Source organism: Anomaloglossus baeobatrachus, chromosome 2, assembly GCF_048569485.1.
Source record: "Anomaloglossus baeobatrachus isolate aAnoBae1 chromosome 2, aAnoBae1.hap1, whole genome shotgun sequence".
NCBI lineage: Eukaryota > Metazoa > Chordata > Amphibia > Anura > Aromobatidae > Anomaloglossus > Anomaloglossus baeobatrachus.
In genome coordinates, this window is record NC_134354.1 from 106,701,720 (window position 1) to 106,720,275 (window position 18,556).

An 18,556-nucleotide genomic window follows, 5' to 3' on the forward strand; every position below is an offset into this window, starting at 1 on the left:
GATGCTGGGGGAGACTGGGAGGGGAAGGCTGATGCTGAAGGAGGCTGGGAGGGGGAGGCTGGGAGGAAGGAGGCTGGGAGGAGAGAGGCTGATCCTGGGGAAGGCTGGGAAGGGGAGGCTGATGCTGAGGGAGGCTGGAAGGAGAGAGGCTGATGCTGGGGGAGGCTGAAAGGAGAGAGGCTGAGGCTGGGAGGAGAGAGGCTGATGCTGGGGAAGGCTGATGCTGAGGGAGGCTGGGAGGGGAAAGCTGATGCTGGGGAAGGCTGGGAGGACGGAGGCTGGGAGGAGAGAGGCTGATCCTGGGGAAGGCTGGGAGAGGGAGGCTGATGCTGGGGGAGGCTGGAAGGAGAGAGGCTGATGCTGGGGGAGGCTGGAAGAAGAGAGGCTGATGCTGGGGGAGGCTGATGCTGGGGGAGGCTGGGAGGAGAGAGGCTGATGCTGGGGAAGGCTGGGAAGAGAGAGGCTGATGCTGGGGACAGAGAGGAGAGGCTAATGCTGGGAGGAGAGAGGCTGATGCTGGGAGGAGAGAGGCTGATGCTGGGGGAGGCTGGGAGGGGGAGGCTGATGCTGGGGGAGGCTGGGACGAGGGAGGCTGATGCTGGTGGAGGCTGATGCTTGGGGAGGCTGATGCTGGGGGAGGCTGGAAGGAGAGAGGCTGATGCTGGTGGAGGCTGATGCTGGGGGAGACTGGGAGGGGAAGGCTGATGCTGAGGGAGGGGGAGGCTGGGAGGAAGGAGGCTGGGAGGAGAGAGGCTGATCCTGGGGAAGGCTGATGCTGAGGGAGGCTGGAAGGAGAGAGGCTGATGCTGGGGGAGGCTGGAAGGAGAGAGGCTGATGCTGGTGGAGGCTGATGCTTGGGGAGGCTGATGCTGGGGGAGACTGGGAGCGGAAGGCTGATGCTAAGGGAGGCTGGGAGGAAGGAGGCTGGGAGGAGACAGGCTGATCCTGGGGAAGGCTGGGAAGGGGAGGCTGATGCTGAGGGAGGCTGGAAGGAGAGAGGCTGATGCTGGGGGAGGCTGGAAGGAGAGAGGCTGAGGCTGGGAGGAGAGAGGCTGATGCTGGGGAAGGCTGATGCTGAGGGAGGCTGGGAGGGGAAAGCTGATGCTGGGGAAGGCTGGGAGGACGGAGGCTGGGAGGAGAGAGGCTGATCCTGGGGAAGGCTGGAAGGAGAGAGGCTGATGCTGGGGGAGGCTGGAAGGAGAGAGGCTGATGCTGGTGGAGGCTGATGCTGGTGGAGGCTGATGCTTGGGGAGGCTGGGAGAGGGAGGCTGATGCTGAGGGAGGCTGGGAGGAGGGAGGCTGGGAGAGGTAGGCTGAGAGAAGAGAGGCTGATGCTGGGGGAGGCTGATGCTGGGGGAGGCTGGGAGAGGGAGGCTGATGCTGGGGGAGGGTGGGAGGAGGGAGGCTGGGAGGAGAGAGGCTGATGCTGGGGAAGGCTGGGAGGAGAGAGGCTGATGCTGGGGACAGAGAGGAGAGGCTGATGCTGGGAGGAGAGAGGCTGATGCTGGGAGGAGAGAGGCTGATGCTGGGAGGAGAGAGGCTGATGCTGGGAGGAGAGAGGCTGATGCTGGGAGGAGAGAGGCTGATGCTGGGAGGAGAGAGGCTGATGCTGGGAGGAGAGAGGCTGATGCTGGGAGGAGAGAGGCTGATGCTGGGAGGAGAGAGGCTGATGCTGGGAGGAGAGAGGCTGATGCTGGGAGGAGAGAGGCTGATGCTGGGAGGAGAGAGGCTGATGCTGGGAGGAGAGAGGCTGATGCTGGGAGGAGAGAGGCTGATGCTGGGAGGAGAGAGGCTGATGCTGGGAGGAGAGAGGCTGATGCTGGGAGGAGAGAGGCTGATGCTGGGAGGAGAGAGGCTGATGCTGGGAGGAGAGAGGCTGATGCTGGGGGCAGAGAAGCTGATGCTGGGGGCAGAGAGGCTGATGCTGGTGCAGCATGGGGGATGGAGCACGATGGGGGGGTGCGCAGCATCGGGGATGGCGCATGATGGGGGGGTGCGCAGCATCGGGGATGGAGCACGATGGGGAGTGCGGAGTATGGCGGATGGAGCACGTTTGGGAGTGCGCAGCATGGCGGATGGAGCACGTTTGGGAGTGCGCAGCATGGCGGATGGAGCACGTTTGGGAGTGCGCAGCATGGGAGATGGAGCACGATGGGGGGTGCGCAGCATAGGGGATGGAGCACGATGGGGAGTGCGCTGCATGGGGGATGGAGCACGATGGGGAGTGCGCTGCATGGGGGATGGAGCACGTTTGGGAGTGCGCACCTCCCCCCAACACAACACACCACACACCACACACACACACACACTGGGAACCACAAACAACTGCCCTACACAGACACCACACACACAGACAACGCTGCACACACACAACACCCAACACACAAACACCGCGGCACACACAAATATACGCACATACCGCACAACACACACATTGCACAAAACATACCTCCCCCAAAACACACCACACACACACAAACCGCGCAACACACACACAACGCTACAGACACACAGCGCTCCACAAACAACGCAACACACGCAACACACATACAACACCGCTCTCACCCCCGTCACACCCAGAACATGTACAGCCCCTACACAAACACTTGGTAACTACACACAACAACATATATATATATATATATATATATATATATATATATATATATATATATATATATATATATATATATATATATATATATATATAACAAAAATCATACATGAACTACACAATACGTAAATTCTAGAATACCCGATGCGTAGAATCGGGCCACCTTCTAGTATTATATATAATCCCCCTGCTGTCTCCTTTGCCCTCCAGCACTCCCCTGTCTCTCACCCATGAACTCTCATCTCCCTCCCCCCCCCCCCGCTCTGTCACCCATGAACTCTCATCTGTCACCCGTGCACTTTGTTCTCTGTCCCCATCCCCCCAGGTTCTGTCAGCTGTGCACTATCTTCTCTGCCCCTCTCTCACCCATGCTTTCTCTTCCGTGCCGTGATGATTGCAGCTTCCTTACAGCCGAGCGATGCAGAGCTCAGTGCTGTTGTTCGCTGGTGTCAGGTGACATCCCTGCGCTCTGCTCCTGACTGTATTCAGAAGTGAGGAGCAGGGGATGCTGCATTCATCACAGAGACAGTGCACGAGGGAGAGGAGGTCACAGTTGCCCGGGCACCATACAACATAATGAGCTGAGGACACTGTCGGGCAAACATTGCACATGGTGTCCTAGACAGAGAGGGCAACCTGTATGTGCTGGACAAACAGGGGCACAGATTACAGCTCACAGGGAGTTGGGTGGGGGCTCATCAAACTGTACCTGCCCAGCAGGGCGGAAACAAGCTGTTCACTGATTTGCATGTCAACAATGTCCAGCCCCTGTTGACATGAAATGACTGGATGTAGCAAAATCACAGTATGAGCAGTCACATGATCACTCTGAGCCAGGGGAGAGGGCTCTGACCACAGGGCAGGTAAGTGGTCACTGTCTACTTACCTGCTCCAATGTAGCCCAATAGTGAAATAATTAAAAAATGGCAAAGTAAGCCAGATAACCTCTTTTGTCTCCGCATACTGACGTGTCAGGCCTGGCATGTTACTCTCCACAAGAAGACTTTTTATCCTTTAGATTCCAGGGAAAATTTGCACATTTATAACTGGGGGTATAGCTATGGAACGGAGGGGCACAGAGGAAAAACTGTTCTAGAATGAATAGAGCAGCACTAACTGCAGGAGGTATTTAGTTTAAAAATAATAAAAATCCAGTTAAAGGTTGTCTTTAAAAAAATATATAAATTAAAATAAATCAAATCAATTTTGAATTCACGTCAGCTTTAGGAAATGTCTGACAGATTGAGGACAGAACTGTATGCAGCAGCCTGCACTGTATTGTACTACATGTAGGCTGACAGGTTTGTAGAATACTTGTTGCATTGCATGTACTATTACAGAAGAGCTGTCTCCTGATTGAGCGAGCGTAGTAAAATAAATATCTATTGAAAATTGGTACTGAGTTTTGTCTTGTTGAGCAAAACAGTGACTATCAGTTTTCTCAAGAGTATGCCTTTTAGTTATAATATCAAAAGAATACACGCCACAATGAATTTCAATACTGTAACAAATGTAGTCAACTTCTACCATATGTGCTCATGCTGTATCGCAGTCTTAAGGTGGTGTCACACATAGCGACGCAGCAGCGATCACGACCAGCGATCTGACCTTATCAGGATCGCTGCTGCGTCGTTACATGGTCGCTGGTGAGCTGTCAAACAGGCAGATCTCACCAGCGACCAGCCTCCAGCCAGCAGTGATGCGTGGAAGCGTAACTAAGGTAAATATCGGGTAACCAAGGAAAGCACTTCTCTTGGTTACCCGATATTTACCTTAGTTACTAGCGTCCGCCTCTCTCACGCTGCCAGTGCCGGCTCCCTGTTCTTTGCACTCCTAGCCCGAGTACACATCGGGTTAATTACCCGATGTGTACTCCAGCTACGTGTGCAGGGAACCGGCACTAGCAGAGTGAGAGCGGTGGACGCTAGTAACTAAGGTAAATATCGGGTAACCAAGGAAAGGGCTTCCCTTGGTTACCCGATGTTTACCGTGGTTACAGCTTACCACAGGCTGCCAGACGCCGGCTCCCTTCTCGCTTCAGTTCGTCACTCTCTCGCTGTCACACACAGCGATGTGTGCTTCACAGTGCGAGAGCAACATCCAAAAAATGAAGCAGGACATTCAGCAACGAGCAACGACCTCACAGCAGGGGCCAGGTCGTTGCTGGATGTCACACACAGCGACAGCGACGGACGTCGCTGCAACGTCACAGAAAATGGTGACTTAGCAGCGACGTCGTTGTCGTCATCGCTGTGTGTGACACCACCTTTAGAGTGAGGTTTTGGCTGGACTTACACAATGGTGAGTTTTGACCATGCTGTATTGCGGCCTGTATTCTTTTGTTATGGTCATACATAAGGACGGAGTATTCCTGAATATTCATGCAGTATACGGCATGAATCGATTTGTGTATGTTTGAATGTTACTTTTAATGTTAACGGTTTCATTAAATGAAAGCTATAAGTAGACATGTGCTTTAAAAAAAATATACATAATTTTATTATTTTCCTTTTTTTTTTTTTTTTTTTAAACACATGTCCAGTGATGTGTGTGTATGTATATGTATGTATGTGTATGCGTGTGTGTGTGTGTGTGTGTGTGTGTGTGTTATATATAATAATAAATTTTATTATACACCACTATTGACACCTACCTATTTTGATTCTTGGATCTAGCAGCTGATACCTCCACCAGACCAATGCCTTGAGTAAGACCCTTGTGGCTTCTCTGTGGCACCGATCTACCGCACTATGAGCTGTGTGTAGATTGCACTTTAGATAATTCACGCAGATGGGAGCGTGTTGTAGTTCCTTTAAAGCACCAGATTACCTGATACTTAGGTCATGGGATTGGTGGTAGCTATAGAAGTTGGACATCCGCCACAAAATGTAATGGCATAGCCTCTCTCTCATATATTTGTTTTTTGGGGGAAACCAGTTTATGCATCCTAATTGATTAATCCCCCCCCCCTTTTTTTTTTTTTTTTTTTTTTTTTTTTTAATGTGGGTCTGGCTATTTGTCTTGCAAGAGTTGGATCTTAGGTCTTATGCACACTGATTACCCTGTGTACTGCCACATTGTGCCTCCTTGTAGCACTGTATCTTCCCATACAACCTATTCTTCTCACCCTTGTAGTATAGCATGTGGTGAAACATTACCTATATGATGCCATGTGCAAGAAGAAAACACCAAAACCAAATGTCTCTTTATTTGAAAATGTGGCATATACAGCATTGGAACGTATTGGAGGGGCTGTCCACTGCTAGGACAACACCTTCTGATTCCGCTTGTGTCCCTCAGTTAAAATATGACCCTGTACTCTTCTCCAGTTCTGGTGCTGTTGGTATCCGCGGTTCGGGGCTCATGTGACCTCATGCGAGCCCCGCCGGCTTCTGTCTCCCCGCCTTTGGACATGTGAGTTAGTCAACAGGAAGTGACTCTGTGGCTGCTACTTACTTCCTGTTCACTGCTCATTTGGTCCGAAGCCGTGGCAAGAGAAGTCAGCATTGATTAGATGTGGAACGTCACAATGTCACGTGAGCCCCAAGTCGTGATTACAGACAGCTCTGGAGGGGCACCAGAATGGGAGGTGAGTACAGGGTCTTTTATTTTAATTGGGGGAAACGAGTGGAATGAAAAGGGGTTGTAGTGGATAACCCCTTTAAGGTGTTATATTGTGTATCTTTAAAACCTTGACCATGTGCATAAAGCCTTCATGTGATTTGAATATCATCAGTGGATTGTTTGATCAGTGATATATTTTTTTTCTTGGTTCTTTTCTTCATAAAGTACAAAATTTTTGCTGTCTTGTTTAAATGAACCGTCTCACTTCATGTCCAAAATTGTGTATTAGTAAATGTACGTACAGATATGCAGTCTAATGATGTCTCTTTCCCCAGGATTAGTGTATGTTACTGTATTGTCATTATTGTCCTGAATCACATGTCCATGTGTCTGTCATTAATTATATTATATGCTGTGGATTGTATGCACATATAGTGTCTGTGTACATATAGATTGTTGTGCCTTTTATACAATTATTTTATGTACTCACCTGATATATTTTAATAATTTGCAGATATGTTTTTGTTTTTCTGTCGTCTCCTGTATTAGGTTATGTGCACATTTGTATCCTTTCCAGCATGTCTGGCAGAAAACACAAGTTGCCACATAACCTGTATAAGCAACGTTGGGAGTTTAGGATGTGATGCAGAGTTACAATGTAACATGCATTTTTCATTAAAATCAGAACTTCGTGTCCTTTACATTTTTATATCCTACATTAATAGTACACATGAAATTTAAGCAACTTTGTAATATATCTTATTAGAGAAATTTTGTTTCTTCCTCTGCCAGAATTGACCAGTCATTATCAAAACTCTATTCTGAGATTAAGGCCTAAGCCACACGGCGAGAAAATCGGTGCGAGTGGAGTGCGATAAAACATCGCATTCCCCTCGGACCAATTCTAGCCTGTGTGTCAGCGCACATGAGCGATTATTTTCTCAGCCCTAATCGGACCGAGAAAACAATCGCAGCATGCTGCGATTGTAAGGTGAGACCCTTTTCTCTCGCACCCATTCAAGTGAATGGAGTGAGAAAAAAATCGCACTGCACTTGCGGTACACCGGTGTACTGCGCGTGCAGAGCGAGAATCACAATACCCGGCTACGACGGAGAGAGGGAGAGAAATCCCTCCCTCCCCTCCTCCATGCCGGCCCGCCCCTCCGCAGTGCTGGTCCGCCCCTCCGCATCGCCGGCCCACTCCCCGCAGCTGAGGTTCGCTTGCAGGGTTGGACCTCAGACGCAGGCACACTCGCCTGACACTCTGCTCCTGCTGTGCTGCCAGCGCGAGCTGAGTCTCATGCGAGCATCGCAGTAGTGCCCCGAGTGGCCCCAGCCTAAATCTGTATTCAGTGAAGACTTTCCCATTACTGAGAGAGACAAGGAAGGAAGGGGGCAGTGCTAGCTCCTCCCTCTGCCGCTAGCTCCTCCCTCTGCCGCTAGCTCCTCCCTCTGCCGCTAGCTCCTCCCTCTGCCGCTAGCTCTGCCGCGTGTCTCTGCCGCTAGCTCTGCCGCGTGTCTCTGCCTCGTGTCTCTGCCTCGTGTCTCTGCCTCGTGTCTCTGCCTCGTGTCTCTGCCTCGTGTCTCTGCCTCGTGTCTCTGCCTCGTGTCTCTGCCTCGTGTCTCTGCCTCGTGTCTCTGCCTCGTGCCTCTGCCTCGTGCCTCTGCCTCGTGCCTCTGCCTCTAGCTCGTGTCTCTGCCTCTAGCTCGTGTCTCTGCCTCTAGCTCGTGTCTCTGCCTCTAGCTCGTGTCTCTGCCTCTAGCTCGTGTCTCTGCCTCTAGCTCGTGTCTCTGCCTCTAGCTCGTGTCTCTGCCTCTAGCTCGTGTCTCTGCCTCTAGCTCGTGTCTCTGCCTCTAGCTCGTGTCTCTGCCTCTTGCCTCTAGCTCGTGCCTCTTGCCTCTAGCTCGTGCCTCTTGCCTCTAGCTCGTGCCTCTTGCCTCTAGCTCGTGCCTCTTGCCTCTAGCTCGTGCCTCTTGCCTCTAGCTCGTGCCTCTTGCCTCTAGCTCGTGCCTCTTGCCTCTAGCTCGTGCCTCTTGCCTCTAGCTCGTGCCTCTTGCCTCTAGCTCGTGCCTCTTGCCTCTAGCTCGTGTCTCTTGCCACTAGCTCGTGTCTCTGCCTCTAGCTCGTGTCTCTGCCTCTAGCTCGTGCCTCTTGCCTCTAGCTCGTGCCTCTGCCTCTAGCTCGTGCCTCTGCCTCTAGCTCGTGTCTCTGCCTCTAGCTCGTGTCTCTGCCTCTAGCTCGTGTCTCTGCCTCTAGCTCGTGTCTCTGCCTCTAGCTCGTGTCTCTGCCTCTAGCTCGTGTCTCTGCCTCTAGCTCGTGTCTCTGCCTCTAGCTCGTGTCTCTGCCTCTAGCTCGTGTCTCTGCCTCTAGCTCGTGTCTCTGCCTCTAGCTCGTGTCTCTGCCTCTAGCTCGTGTCTCTGCCTCTAGCTCGTGTCTCTGCCTCTAGCTCGTGTCTCTGCCTCTAGCTCGTGTCTCTGCCTCTAGCTCGTGTCTCTGCCTCTAGCTCGTGTCTCTGCCTCTAGCTCGTGTCTCTGCCTCTAGCTCGTGTCTCTGCCTCTAGCTCGTGTCTCTGCCTCTAGCTCGTGTCTCTGCCTCTAGCTCGTGTCTCTGCCTCTAGCTCGTGTCTCTGCCTCTAGCTCGTGTCTCTGCCTCTAGCTCGTGTCTCTGCCTCTAGCTCGTGTCTCTGCCTCTAGCTCGTGTTTCTTGCCTCTAGCTCGTGCCTCTTGCCTCTAGCTCGTGCCTCTTGCCTCTAGCTCGTGCCTCTTGCCTCTAGCTCGTGCCTCTTGCCTCTAGCTCGTGCCTCTTGCCTCTAGCTCGTGCCTCTGCCTCTAGCTCGTGCCTCTTGCCTCTAGCTCGTGCCTCTGCCTCTAGCTCGTGTCTCTGCCTCTAGCTCGTGTCTCTGCCTCTAGCTCGTGTCTCTGCCTCTAGCTCGTGTCTCTGCCTCTAGCTCGTGCCTCTTGCCTCTAGCTCGTGCCTCTTGCCTCTAGCTCGTGCCTCTTGCCTCTAGCTCGTGCCTCTTGCCACTAGCTCGTGTCTCTTGCCACTAGCTCGTGTCTCTTGCCACTAGCACGTGCCTCTTGCCACTAGCACGTGCCTCTTGCCTCTAGCTCGTGCCTCTTGCCTCTAGCTCGTGCCTCTTGCCTCTAGCTCGTGCCTCTTGCCACTAGCTCGTGTCTCTTGCCTCTAGCTCGTGCCTCTTGCCACTAGCTCGTGTCTCTTGCCTCTAGCTCGTGTCTCTTGCCTCTAGCTCGTGTCTCTTGCCACTAGCTCGTGTCTCTTGCCACTAGCTCGTGTCTCTTGCCACTAGCTCGTGTCTCTTGCCACTAGCTCGTGTCTCTTGCCACTAGCTCGTGTCTCTTGCCACTAGCTCGTGTCTCTTGCCTCTAGCTCGTGCCTCTTGCCTCTAGCTCGTGCCTCTTGCCACTAGCTCGTGTCTCTTGCCTCTAGCTCGTGTCTCTTGCCACTAGCTCGTGTCTCTTGCCTCTAGCTCGTGTCTCTTGCCACTAGCTCGTGTCTCTTGCCTCTAGCTCGTGTCTCTTGCCACTAGCTCGTGTCTCTTGCCTCTAGCTCGTGCCTCTTGCCTCTAGCTCGTGCCTCTTGCCACTAGCTCGTGTCTCTTGCCTCTAGCTCGTGCCTCTTGCCTCTAGCTCGTGTCTCTTGCCACTAGCTCGTGTCTCTTGCCACTAGCACGTGCCTCCTGCTATTTCCTATCTCAGTAATGAGAAAGTCTTCATTGAATACAGATTTTACCTCAGAATTCAGAGTTTTGATAACGACTGATCATTTCTGGCAGAGAAAGAAGCAGATTTCTCTGATAAGAAATATTACAAAGCTGCTTATTTTCATGTGGACTATTGATTTATAAAATTAAAATGACGGTTACTCTTTAAAGAGATTGTTTTTCCTTTCCAGATCTAGAGGTGAGCTGCTCTAATTGTTTTTTCCCACCGATTGTCATTGGATACAGTTTAGCAGGGAAAACGCCTCAGTAGTTTATGAAGGATAGGGAATGGTCATCAATGCAACTTTCTGAGGTCTGACCTTCCCAACATATTATCTAATACTACATAAAGACACCAACATGGGGAATCATACGGAGAAAATAGTGTATAGTACGTAGTAAAATATATATTATTCATCTTATATGTTACATACCTGCCAGGACATGTGAATGATGCCAGTAAATTGTGCCTGCATCCTGGCAGGTCTGTGCAGACACAACATCTTAGGGTGGAAGGGAGCGGCACCAGACAACCATTCTTACAAATTTACAGGTGGAAAAAACTTCATTGTGATTCCCAGTGTACACTTATTAGACATCTCCTCCTTCTAATTGCTTGTAGTAGATACAAAACTAGTCCATACATTTAGAGAGGAACATCTGAATATTAAGCATACAAAATGCGAGGGGCTGCTGATAAGTCTTTGGCTTTACCCAGAAAGAAACGAGATAGGATGATGAAACTTTACATTTATTCCACATACTCTCCACTGATGTCAACACATTTCTTACATCGGTATTCCAAGTTCTGTAAGCCCAGCAAAAAAGAAGTATTTCGGTTGTGCCTCAAACCATGGCATCAGAAATGGTGTAAAATTTCGCACCCTTGAGGTGTTTCTTCATGTTTGGAGACAGATGATAGTCTGAGGGAGCTAGATCTGGTGAATAAGGTGGATGGTCAACCAGCTGGAAGGCAATGTCTCTGTTTTTCCCATGGTCGCTTGTGCAGTGTGAGCAGAGGCGTTGTCTTGCAGAGACAAGATTCCTTTGGACAGCTTGCCATGCCTTTTGGCCTTCAGAGCTGCCTTCAATTGGTCCAAAAGTTCAATGCAATAACTTGCATTGATGGTGGAACCCTTTTGAAGGTAGTCCACTAGCAGCACACCCTCCTTATCCCAGAACAGAGACACCTTCACCTTAGTGGCTGATTTTTGCACCCTGAACTTCTTTGGATCAAGAGAACCACTGTGCCTCCACTCTTTTGACTGCTTCTTGTTTTCAGGGTCATACAAATAAATCCAGGTATCATCCATAGTGACCAGTTGATCTAGGAAGCTCTTATCAGTCCGGAAACACTGACAAATGGACTGGGAAGTTTTCACTCACATGCTTCTCTGACCTGCTGTTAAACATTTGGGGACCCACTTTGCAGATAGCTTCCTCATGTCCAAATGTTCATGGATAATGACATAAAAACTTCACATGAAATCCCCATGATGTCTCCTATTGCATTAGCTGAAATCCGTCGATTCTCCAGTATGAGGTTGAGCACAGCATCGACTATCTCCGAACTACAAACACTCTCGTCCAGGACATTCCTCATCATTGGGACTGAAGTGGCCCGTTTTAAATTTGGGAACACAGTTCTTAACTGTGGAATATGAAGGGCATTGATCCCCCAATGTCTGCAACATATCACCACGAATATCCTTCATGGTCTGTCCTTGCAGAAAGAAGAATTTTATCACTCCTCTGCTCTCAGTTGCTCTGAATATCGCATTAGACTCCACCATTTTGCTTTCCCGCATGCGTAGAACACTGTTGCCATAAGTAACAAACACAAAATTTTGAAAACCTATATTAGACACATAATGCTTTCATGTGATGTAACATTTGATACCATAGAAACAAAAAATCATCAAGATCACAAAGCCAAAGACTTATCAGCAGCCCCTCATATACATTTTATTACTTAATTATTCTTCAGAGTCTTCCTGAATGTTCCTGTAAGTTCCTCTGACTGGTAGTGCTGTAGAGAAACTAGGCCAGACAACTGCTACTTTGTCATACCCTGTCCAAATTAGAGCGATAGTCCTAATATTCAGTGCTATAGCCAATTAACAGGATAGGGAATAACTTTCTGATCGGTGTGGCATCCAGCATTCAGGCTCCTACCGATCTCAAAACCAGAACTGTGAAAATTCCCCAATGGAAGGAGTTGTGTCCCTGTGTACCCCCCACCACTCCATGTATTGGTTGAAGTTGACAGGTGGCCGGGGACCATGCCGAGGTTTGTCCCGCAGTCCCATAGCCGACAAGCCTACAACCTGCCGTAACCCTCAGTCTGATGCAGCGCCGCACAATCTGCTCTACCCTAACCTACTGTATCCTCACCTATCCCTTGTAGACTGTGAGCCCTCGCGGGCAGGGACCTCTCTCCTCCTGTACCTGTCTGTGTCTTGTATTGTTTATGATTATTGTACTTGCCCGATTATGTATACCCCTTTCACATGTAAAGCGCCATGGAATTGATGGCGCTATAATAAGAAATAATAATAATAGACAATGAATAGAGCAGTGCTTGGATGTGTGGCCACCGCTCCGTCCCATTGGGGGATTTTAGACCTCTGTTCTTCAAACCTGTGGGGGTCTGTCTGACTGCTGGGACCCCACACTGGTCAGAAAGTTATCACCTATTTTGTCTGATAATTCCCCTAAAATGAACACTGGGACACTACATGTATACAAAATCTCATCCTGTTCTCCTGTATAAGCAGCTATTCTGTACCATGGTCTGTAAAAGCCCAAACAATCAGCCAGCTATGGCTAAAGAGTCTGCAGATTGGCAACCATTGTGCAGACTATAGACTGCTGTAAATAACATGGCGACGTGAACACTGCTCCACCTCCCGGTCATGTATTCTATACTCTGGATTTAAGTCTTTCACAAACTGGGAACCTCCAATGTGATTGCGGCAGATAAGATCGGTTGTGTATATTTGCGTCTCTGTAGCTTTATCGCCCCACAGAAAGCTACAAAACGCATATGTCAAGTACATCTAGGTTTATTATTATTGGAGATCATGTTCACCCATTTGTCGTCTAATCTTATGCCATGTTTGTTTTTTAGTTGTATAGGTATGTATTTATGTAATGTATATGCATATTTTTATTTTTTTTAGGTGAAAATCATGACTGAGCGGGAGCTTCTGGCTGTGGCCAGTGAGCAGTTTCTTGGAAAAAATGTTCATGAAATTAAAAATGTTGTCCTGCAAACTTTGGAGGGGCATTTACGATCAATTCTTGGTAAATAAATGATCAACTTTTTTAGTTTATTTATTTTTTTTTTGCATTTCTTGTCTAATTTACTGCAATCGCCTAATCTTAAAGGGTTCTTCCCAAATCGCCCATTGTGGGAAATTAGTTGAACGGCGCGTGTCCTGCTTATTGGCCCTGCAGCCGCATTAAGAACTGGGGTCTCCCAAACTCCCCTGTCTCACTGTCACCCTACATACATCCATATAAAACACACATAATAAAAAACAGTACAGGGGTCATCAGCCTTTTTCCGGAAGGAATGAAATTACAAAGCTTCTGTACTTTGCAATGTTAAACACGTACAACACAAGGATGGTATGTGGATGTCATCCGTGCGCTGTACGTGTTTTTCACAGACCCATAGTCTGGTACTGGAAAAAAACGGATATGTGAAGGGTGCTGTAGTTTATAATGGGTACGTGGGGTACCGATAAAGAAAATAGATGCCACATGTACCAGAGTCGCATAAATGGGAAGGACTAAGGTGGCCACTAAATCTACAGTGAGTTACGAAAACTGCTCCCACCAGCACGATCTGAGTGTGGCATGCATCATATAAAAAGTGCAAATTCACAGATTTATTCCAACTGTACTATAATACAATTTTAGCAAATAATTGATCAATTCTTTGAGCCACCCCTGCCAACGTCACGGCAAATCTCAATAGTGGGGTCCTACTCTATATTGTGTATTTCATGTGCCATGTGGCCTCCTAGTTAAAAGGGTGGTTCACCCATATTTTTTTATTGTCTAATTCGATATTATATTGAGAAACACAATGTTTCTCTCAAATACCTTGTGTTGGCAGACCCCTGTTCCCACTCCAGTGACGTCCCCGTCAAGCGCTGCACACGTCACATCTGTGCAGCCGGCTGCATTCTGAGCGCATCTGCTCCCTGCTCCCTCCTCCCTCACAGCACAGCACGTCTTGTCTCTTGCTTGCAGTGTTCTGCTGTGAAGGGGGAGGGAGCAGATGGGCTCAGAATGCAGCCAGCTGCACGGATGTGACGTGTGCAGCGCTTGACGGGGACGTCACTGGAGTGGGAACAGGGGTCTGCAATAGCGCCTCTCACAGGCACTATTGCCAACACAAGGTATTTGAGAGAAACATTGTTTCTCAATATAATATCGAACTAGACAATAAAAAAATATGGGTGAACCACCCCTTTAGATTAAAAGCAGAACCATATTGGAGCACACATACCTGTAACCTATGTATAACATGTCGCAAAAAGAGGCAACTGCGAATAAAAGGCAGCCCAGGTCCCAGCGCGTGTAGCAGATGTCACACACGCCAGGACAATATCCGAATTAACCAGCAACTATAAATAAAGGCAGACCAGACCCAAGCAAGGTGCTTAATTAGCAATGCCTGTGGAAATGGGTGAGGCGGCTGAATGTGAACAGCCACCAACAGGAGGAATATATTGCAAATCAAGGTCAGGCGTGCATGGCATGATGGTGGTCAGCCACCAGAACAATGTAGCATAACTACAACCACACAGAGAGGGGGGAGCCAGCACCATCTGAAAGTGAGTTACGAAAACTGCTCCCACCTGCACTTTTAATGTGTTTGCCATCTGCAGGGGATGAAGTGCCGTAAATGTGAGTTGGGGATACCCCTTTAAATGGAACCAAACATCAGGATTTCTTTGTCGCTCTATTGGGAGACCCAGACAATTGGGTGTATAGGCTATGCCTCCGGAGGCCGCACAAAGTATTACAATAAAAAGTGTTAAGCCCCTCCCCTTCTGCCTATACACCCCCCGTGCTCCCACGGGCTCCTCAGTTTTTTGCTTTGTGCGAAGGAGGTCAGACACGCACGCACAGCTCCACAGATTGGTCAGCAGCAGCTGCTGACCATGTCGGATGGAAGAAAAGTGGGCCCATATAGGGCCCCCAGCATGCTCCCTTCTCACCCCACTCTTGTCGGCGGTGTTGTTAAGGTTGAGGTATCCATTGCGGGTACGGAGGCTGGAGCCCACATGCTGTTTTCCTTCCCCATCCCCCTCAGGGCTCTGGTGGAAGTGGGATCCTATCGGTCTCCAGGCACAGGAGACCGTGCTTCATCCACAACTCCTGTGGAGCCTGCTGGATAGGAGCCGGGTATCGTTCAGGGACATGGCCCTGCTACTTGGAGGTACTCTGTGTCCCCGTGGGGACCGCGCACAGCAACACTCCAGCTTTGCTGGGTGTGCTAGTGTACCGGGGACCGCGGCGCTGACCGGGTTAATATGTGCCATTACACACTCAGCGTTCCTGAGTGTGTTTATATATAGGAACTGCCGCACTGACCGCCGCTGCCATGGAAACACTGCGGCGCGGCTGGGACTTGTAGTGCGCCGGGGACTTCCACGCCGGCCGCGCTTTTACGGCGGCCGCGTTTTATTACTAGAGTCCCCGGCTTTTTGCGGCCTAGTTTCCTTTCCTCCCGCCCACAGCCCTGACAGGCAGGGGAAGGGCGGGACGCTGCACAGAACGAGCAGCACTGAGGGCTGGAGCATGCTTTGCATACTCCACTCCCCTCACTGTGCACAGTGCAGGCACCAGTTCCCGCTCTTTCTGGGTCACGCCCACGGCTCTCTCCTCTCCTCAGGACGCATTCCTGTCAGCTCCTCGGACGCTGCAGAGGGGGACAAAATCTGGGAGACCCAGGCAGGGACTCTGGTGACCGCACAACCGCTTTAAGCGGGTGGTAAGCAGCACCTGTGGTGCTAGCCCCATTGTGCAGTAGTGTAACATTATATGTTTATTTTACACCGTATAGTGCACAGTTGATTTCTGGCTATATACCCTATTGTGTTGCTCAGAGAAGATAATAGCATGGCGCCCACGAAAGGCAGGGGTGCCAAAACACAGGCTTATTATGTTGCCTGCGCCGCATGTACGACCCCGCTACCGGCAGGTTCCACTGACCCTCATTGTAGGCACTGTTCGGCCCCTGTGGCACTTACTCAGCCAGAGCCTCTGCTAGGGGGGGCCCAGGGGGAGCCACCTGCTAACACTGTTCAGGTGACAGGGACGGAGTTTGCAAAACTCTGAGACTATGGCTAAGATACTGGAAGCCTTGCAGTCCAGACCGGTATCTCAGCACAGGGACTCTGCTGATTCTTTGTTCCCTGGCCCACCTCAGCTGGACCAACAATGTCCTCCCGGGGTATCTCATGGATCCCAAGCTGAGGGTTCTGACACAGACCCCAGCCCCAGACCGACTAAGCGAGCTCGCTTAGATTTTCCCTCGACATCATCATATTGTTCAGGGTCTCAGCGAGGGGAATCGCTGGTTGATGACGCGGAAGTAGCTGATCAGGATTCTGATCCTGAGGCCGCTCTCAATCTTGATACTCCGGACGGGGACGCCATAGTGAACGACCTTATTGCGTCCATCAATCGTATGTTGGATATTTCTCCCTCAGCTCCTCCGGCGGAGGAGTCGGCTTCCCAGCAGGAGAAATTCCGTTTCAGGTTTCCCAAGCGTACACCGAGTATGTTTCTGGACCACTCTGATTTCAGAGGGGCAGTCCAGAATCACCATGCTTGTCCAGATAAGCGTTTTTCTAAGCGCCTTAAGGATGCACGTTATCCCTTTCCCCCTGACGTGGTCAAGGGGTGGACTCAGTGTCCCAAAGTGGATCCTCCAATCTCCAGACTGGCAGCTAGATCCATACTTGCAGTGGAAGATGGGGCTTCACTCAAAGATGCCACTGACAGGCAGATGGAGTTCTGGTTGAAATCCATCTATGAAGCTATCGGCGCTTCTTTTGCCCCAGCATTCGCAGCCGTATGGGCGCTACAAGCTATCTCAGCAGGTCAAGCGCAAATTGACGCAGCCACACGCACGTCCGCGCCACAGGTGGCGTCTATAACCACTCAGCGTAAGACGCAAATGCCGACGTCTATTAATGCTATCCTGGACTCTGCGAACCGTACGGCGGTTGCAGCCGCCAATTCGGTGGTACTCCGCAGGGCCTTGTGGCTACGGGAATGGAAGGCAGATTCTGTTTCCAAAAAGCGCTTAACCAGTTTGCCAATTTCTGGCGAACGATTGTTTGGCGAGCGTTTGGATGAAATCATCAAACAATCCAAGGGAAAGGATACATCCTTACCCCAGCCCAAACCGAACATACCCCAACAGAGGAAGGGGCAGTCGAGGTTTCGGTCCTTTCGGGGCGCGGGCAGGTCCCAATTCTCCTCGTCCAAAAGGCCTCAAAGATCAAAGGAACTCTGATGCATGGCGGTCTAAGTCACGTCCTAAACAGACCACCGGAGGTGCCGCTACCAAAGCGGCTTCCTCATGACTTTCGGCATCCTCACTCCGCATCCTCGGTCGGTGGCAGGCTCTCCCGCTTTTGCGACACCTGGCTGCCACGGGTAAAAGACCGTTGGGTGAGAGACATTCTGTCTCACGGTTACAAGATAGAGTTCACCTCTCGTCCCCCGACTCGATTCTTCAGGTCATCCCCGCCTCCCGAGCGAGCCGAGGCTCTTCTGCAGGCGCTGGGCATTCTGAAGGCAGAAGGAGTGGTGGTCCCTGTTCCTCTTTAGCAACAGGGCCACGGTTTTTACTCCAACTTGTTTGTGGTCCCAAAGAAGGACGGGTCTTTCCGACCTGTCCTGGACCTGAAACTTCTCAACAAACACGTAAAGACCAGGCGGTTCCGGATGGAATCCCTCCGCTCCGTCATCGCCTCAATGTCCCAAGGAGATTTCCTTGCATCGATCGATATCAAAGATGCTTATCTCCACGTACCGATTGCTCCAGAGCACCAGCGCTTCTTGCGCTTCGCCATAGGGAACGAACACCTGCAGTTCGTGGCACTGCCGTTCGGCCTGGCAACAGCCCCACGGGTTTTCACCAAGGTTATGGCTAATGTAGTAGCGGTCCTCCACTCTCAGGGTCACTCGGTGATCCCGTACTTGGACGATCTGTTGATCAAGGCACCCTCTCTAGAGGCATGCCAACACAGCCTCGACGCTACCCTGGAGACTCTCCAGAGTTTCGGGTGGATCATCAATTTTCCAAAGTCAAATCTGACACCGGCCCAATCGCTGACATACCTTGGCATGGAGTTTCATACCCTCTCAGCGATAGTGAAGCTTCCGCTGATCAAGCAGCGGTCACTACAGACAGGGGTACAATCTCTCCTTCAAGGTCGGTCACACACCTTGAGGCGCCTCATGCACTTCCTGGGGAAGATGGTGGCAGCAATGGAGGCAGTTCCTTTCGCGCAGTTTCACCTGCGTCCTCTTCAATGGGACATCCTACGCAAATGGGACAGGAAGCCGACGTCCCTCGACAGGAACGTCTCCCTCTCGCAGGCGACCAAAGCTTCCCTTC

The 18,556-nt window shown here is 50.5% G+C and overlaps 1 protein-coding gene across 2 annotated transcripts in view; it reads left to right on the plus strand.

Annotated features, from left to right (window-relative positions):
• FLOT2 (flotillin 2) overlaps positions 1-18,556 on the plus strand; it is a 127,015-nt gene that overhangs the window by 84,842 nt on the left and 23,617 nt on the right. For both annotated transcript variants that reach the window (XM_075335254.1, XM_075335253.1), the window contains exon 4: positions 13,083-13,206. In XM_075335254.1, coding sequence (XP_075191369.1) covers positions 13,083-13,206 — 124 coding nt within the window. The remainder of the gene's footprint in view (positions 1-13,082; positions 13,207-18,556) is intronic.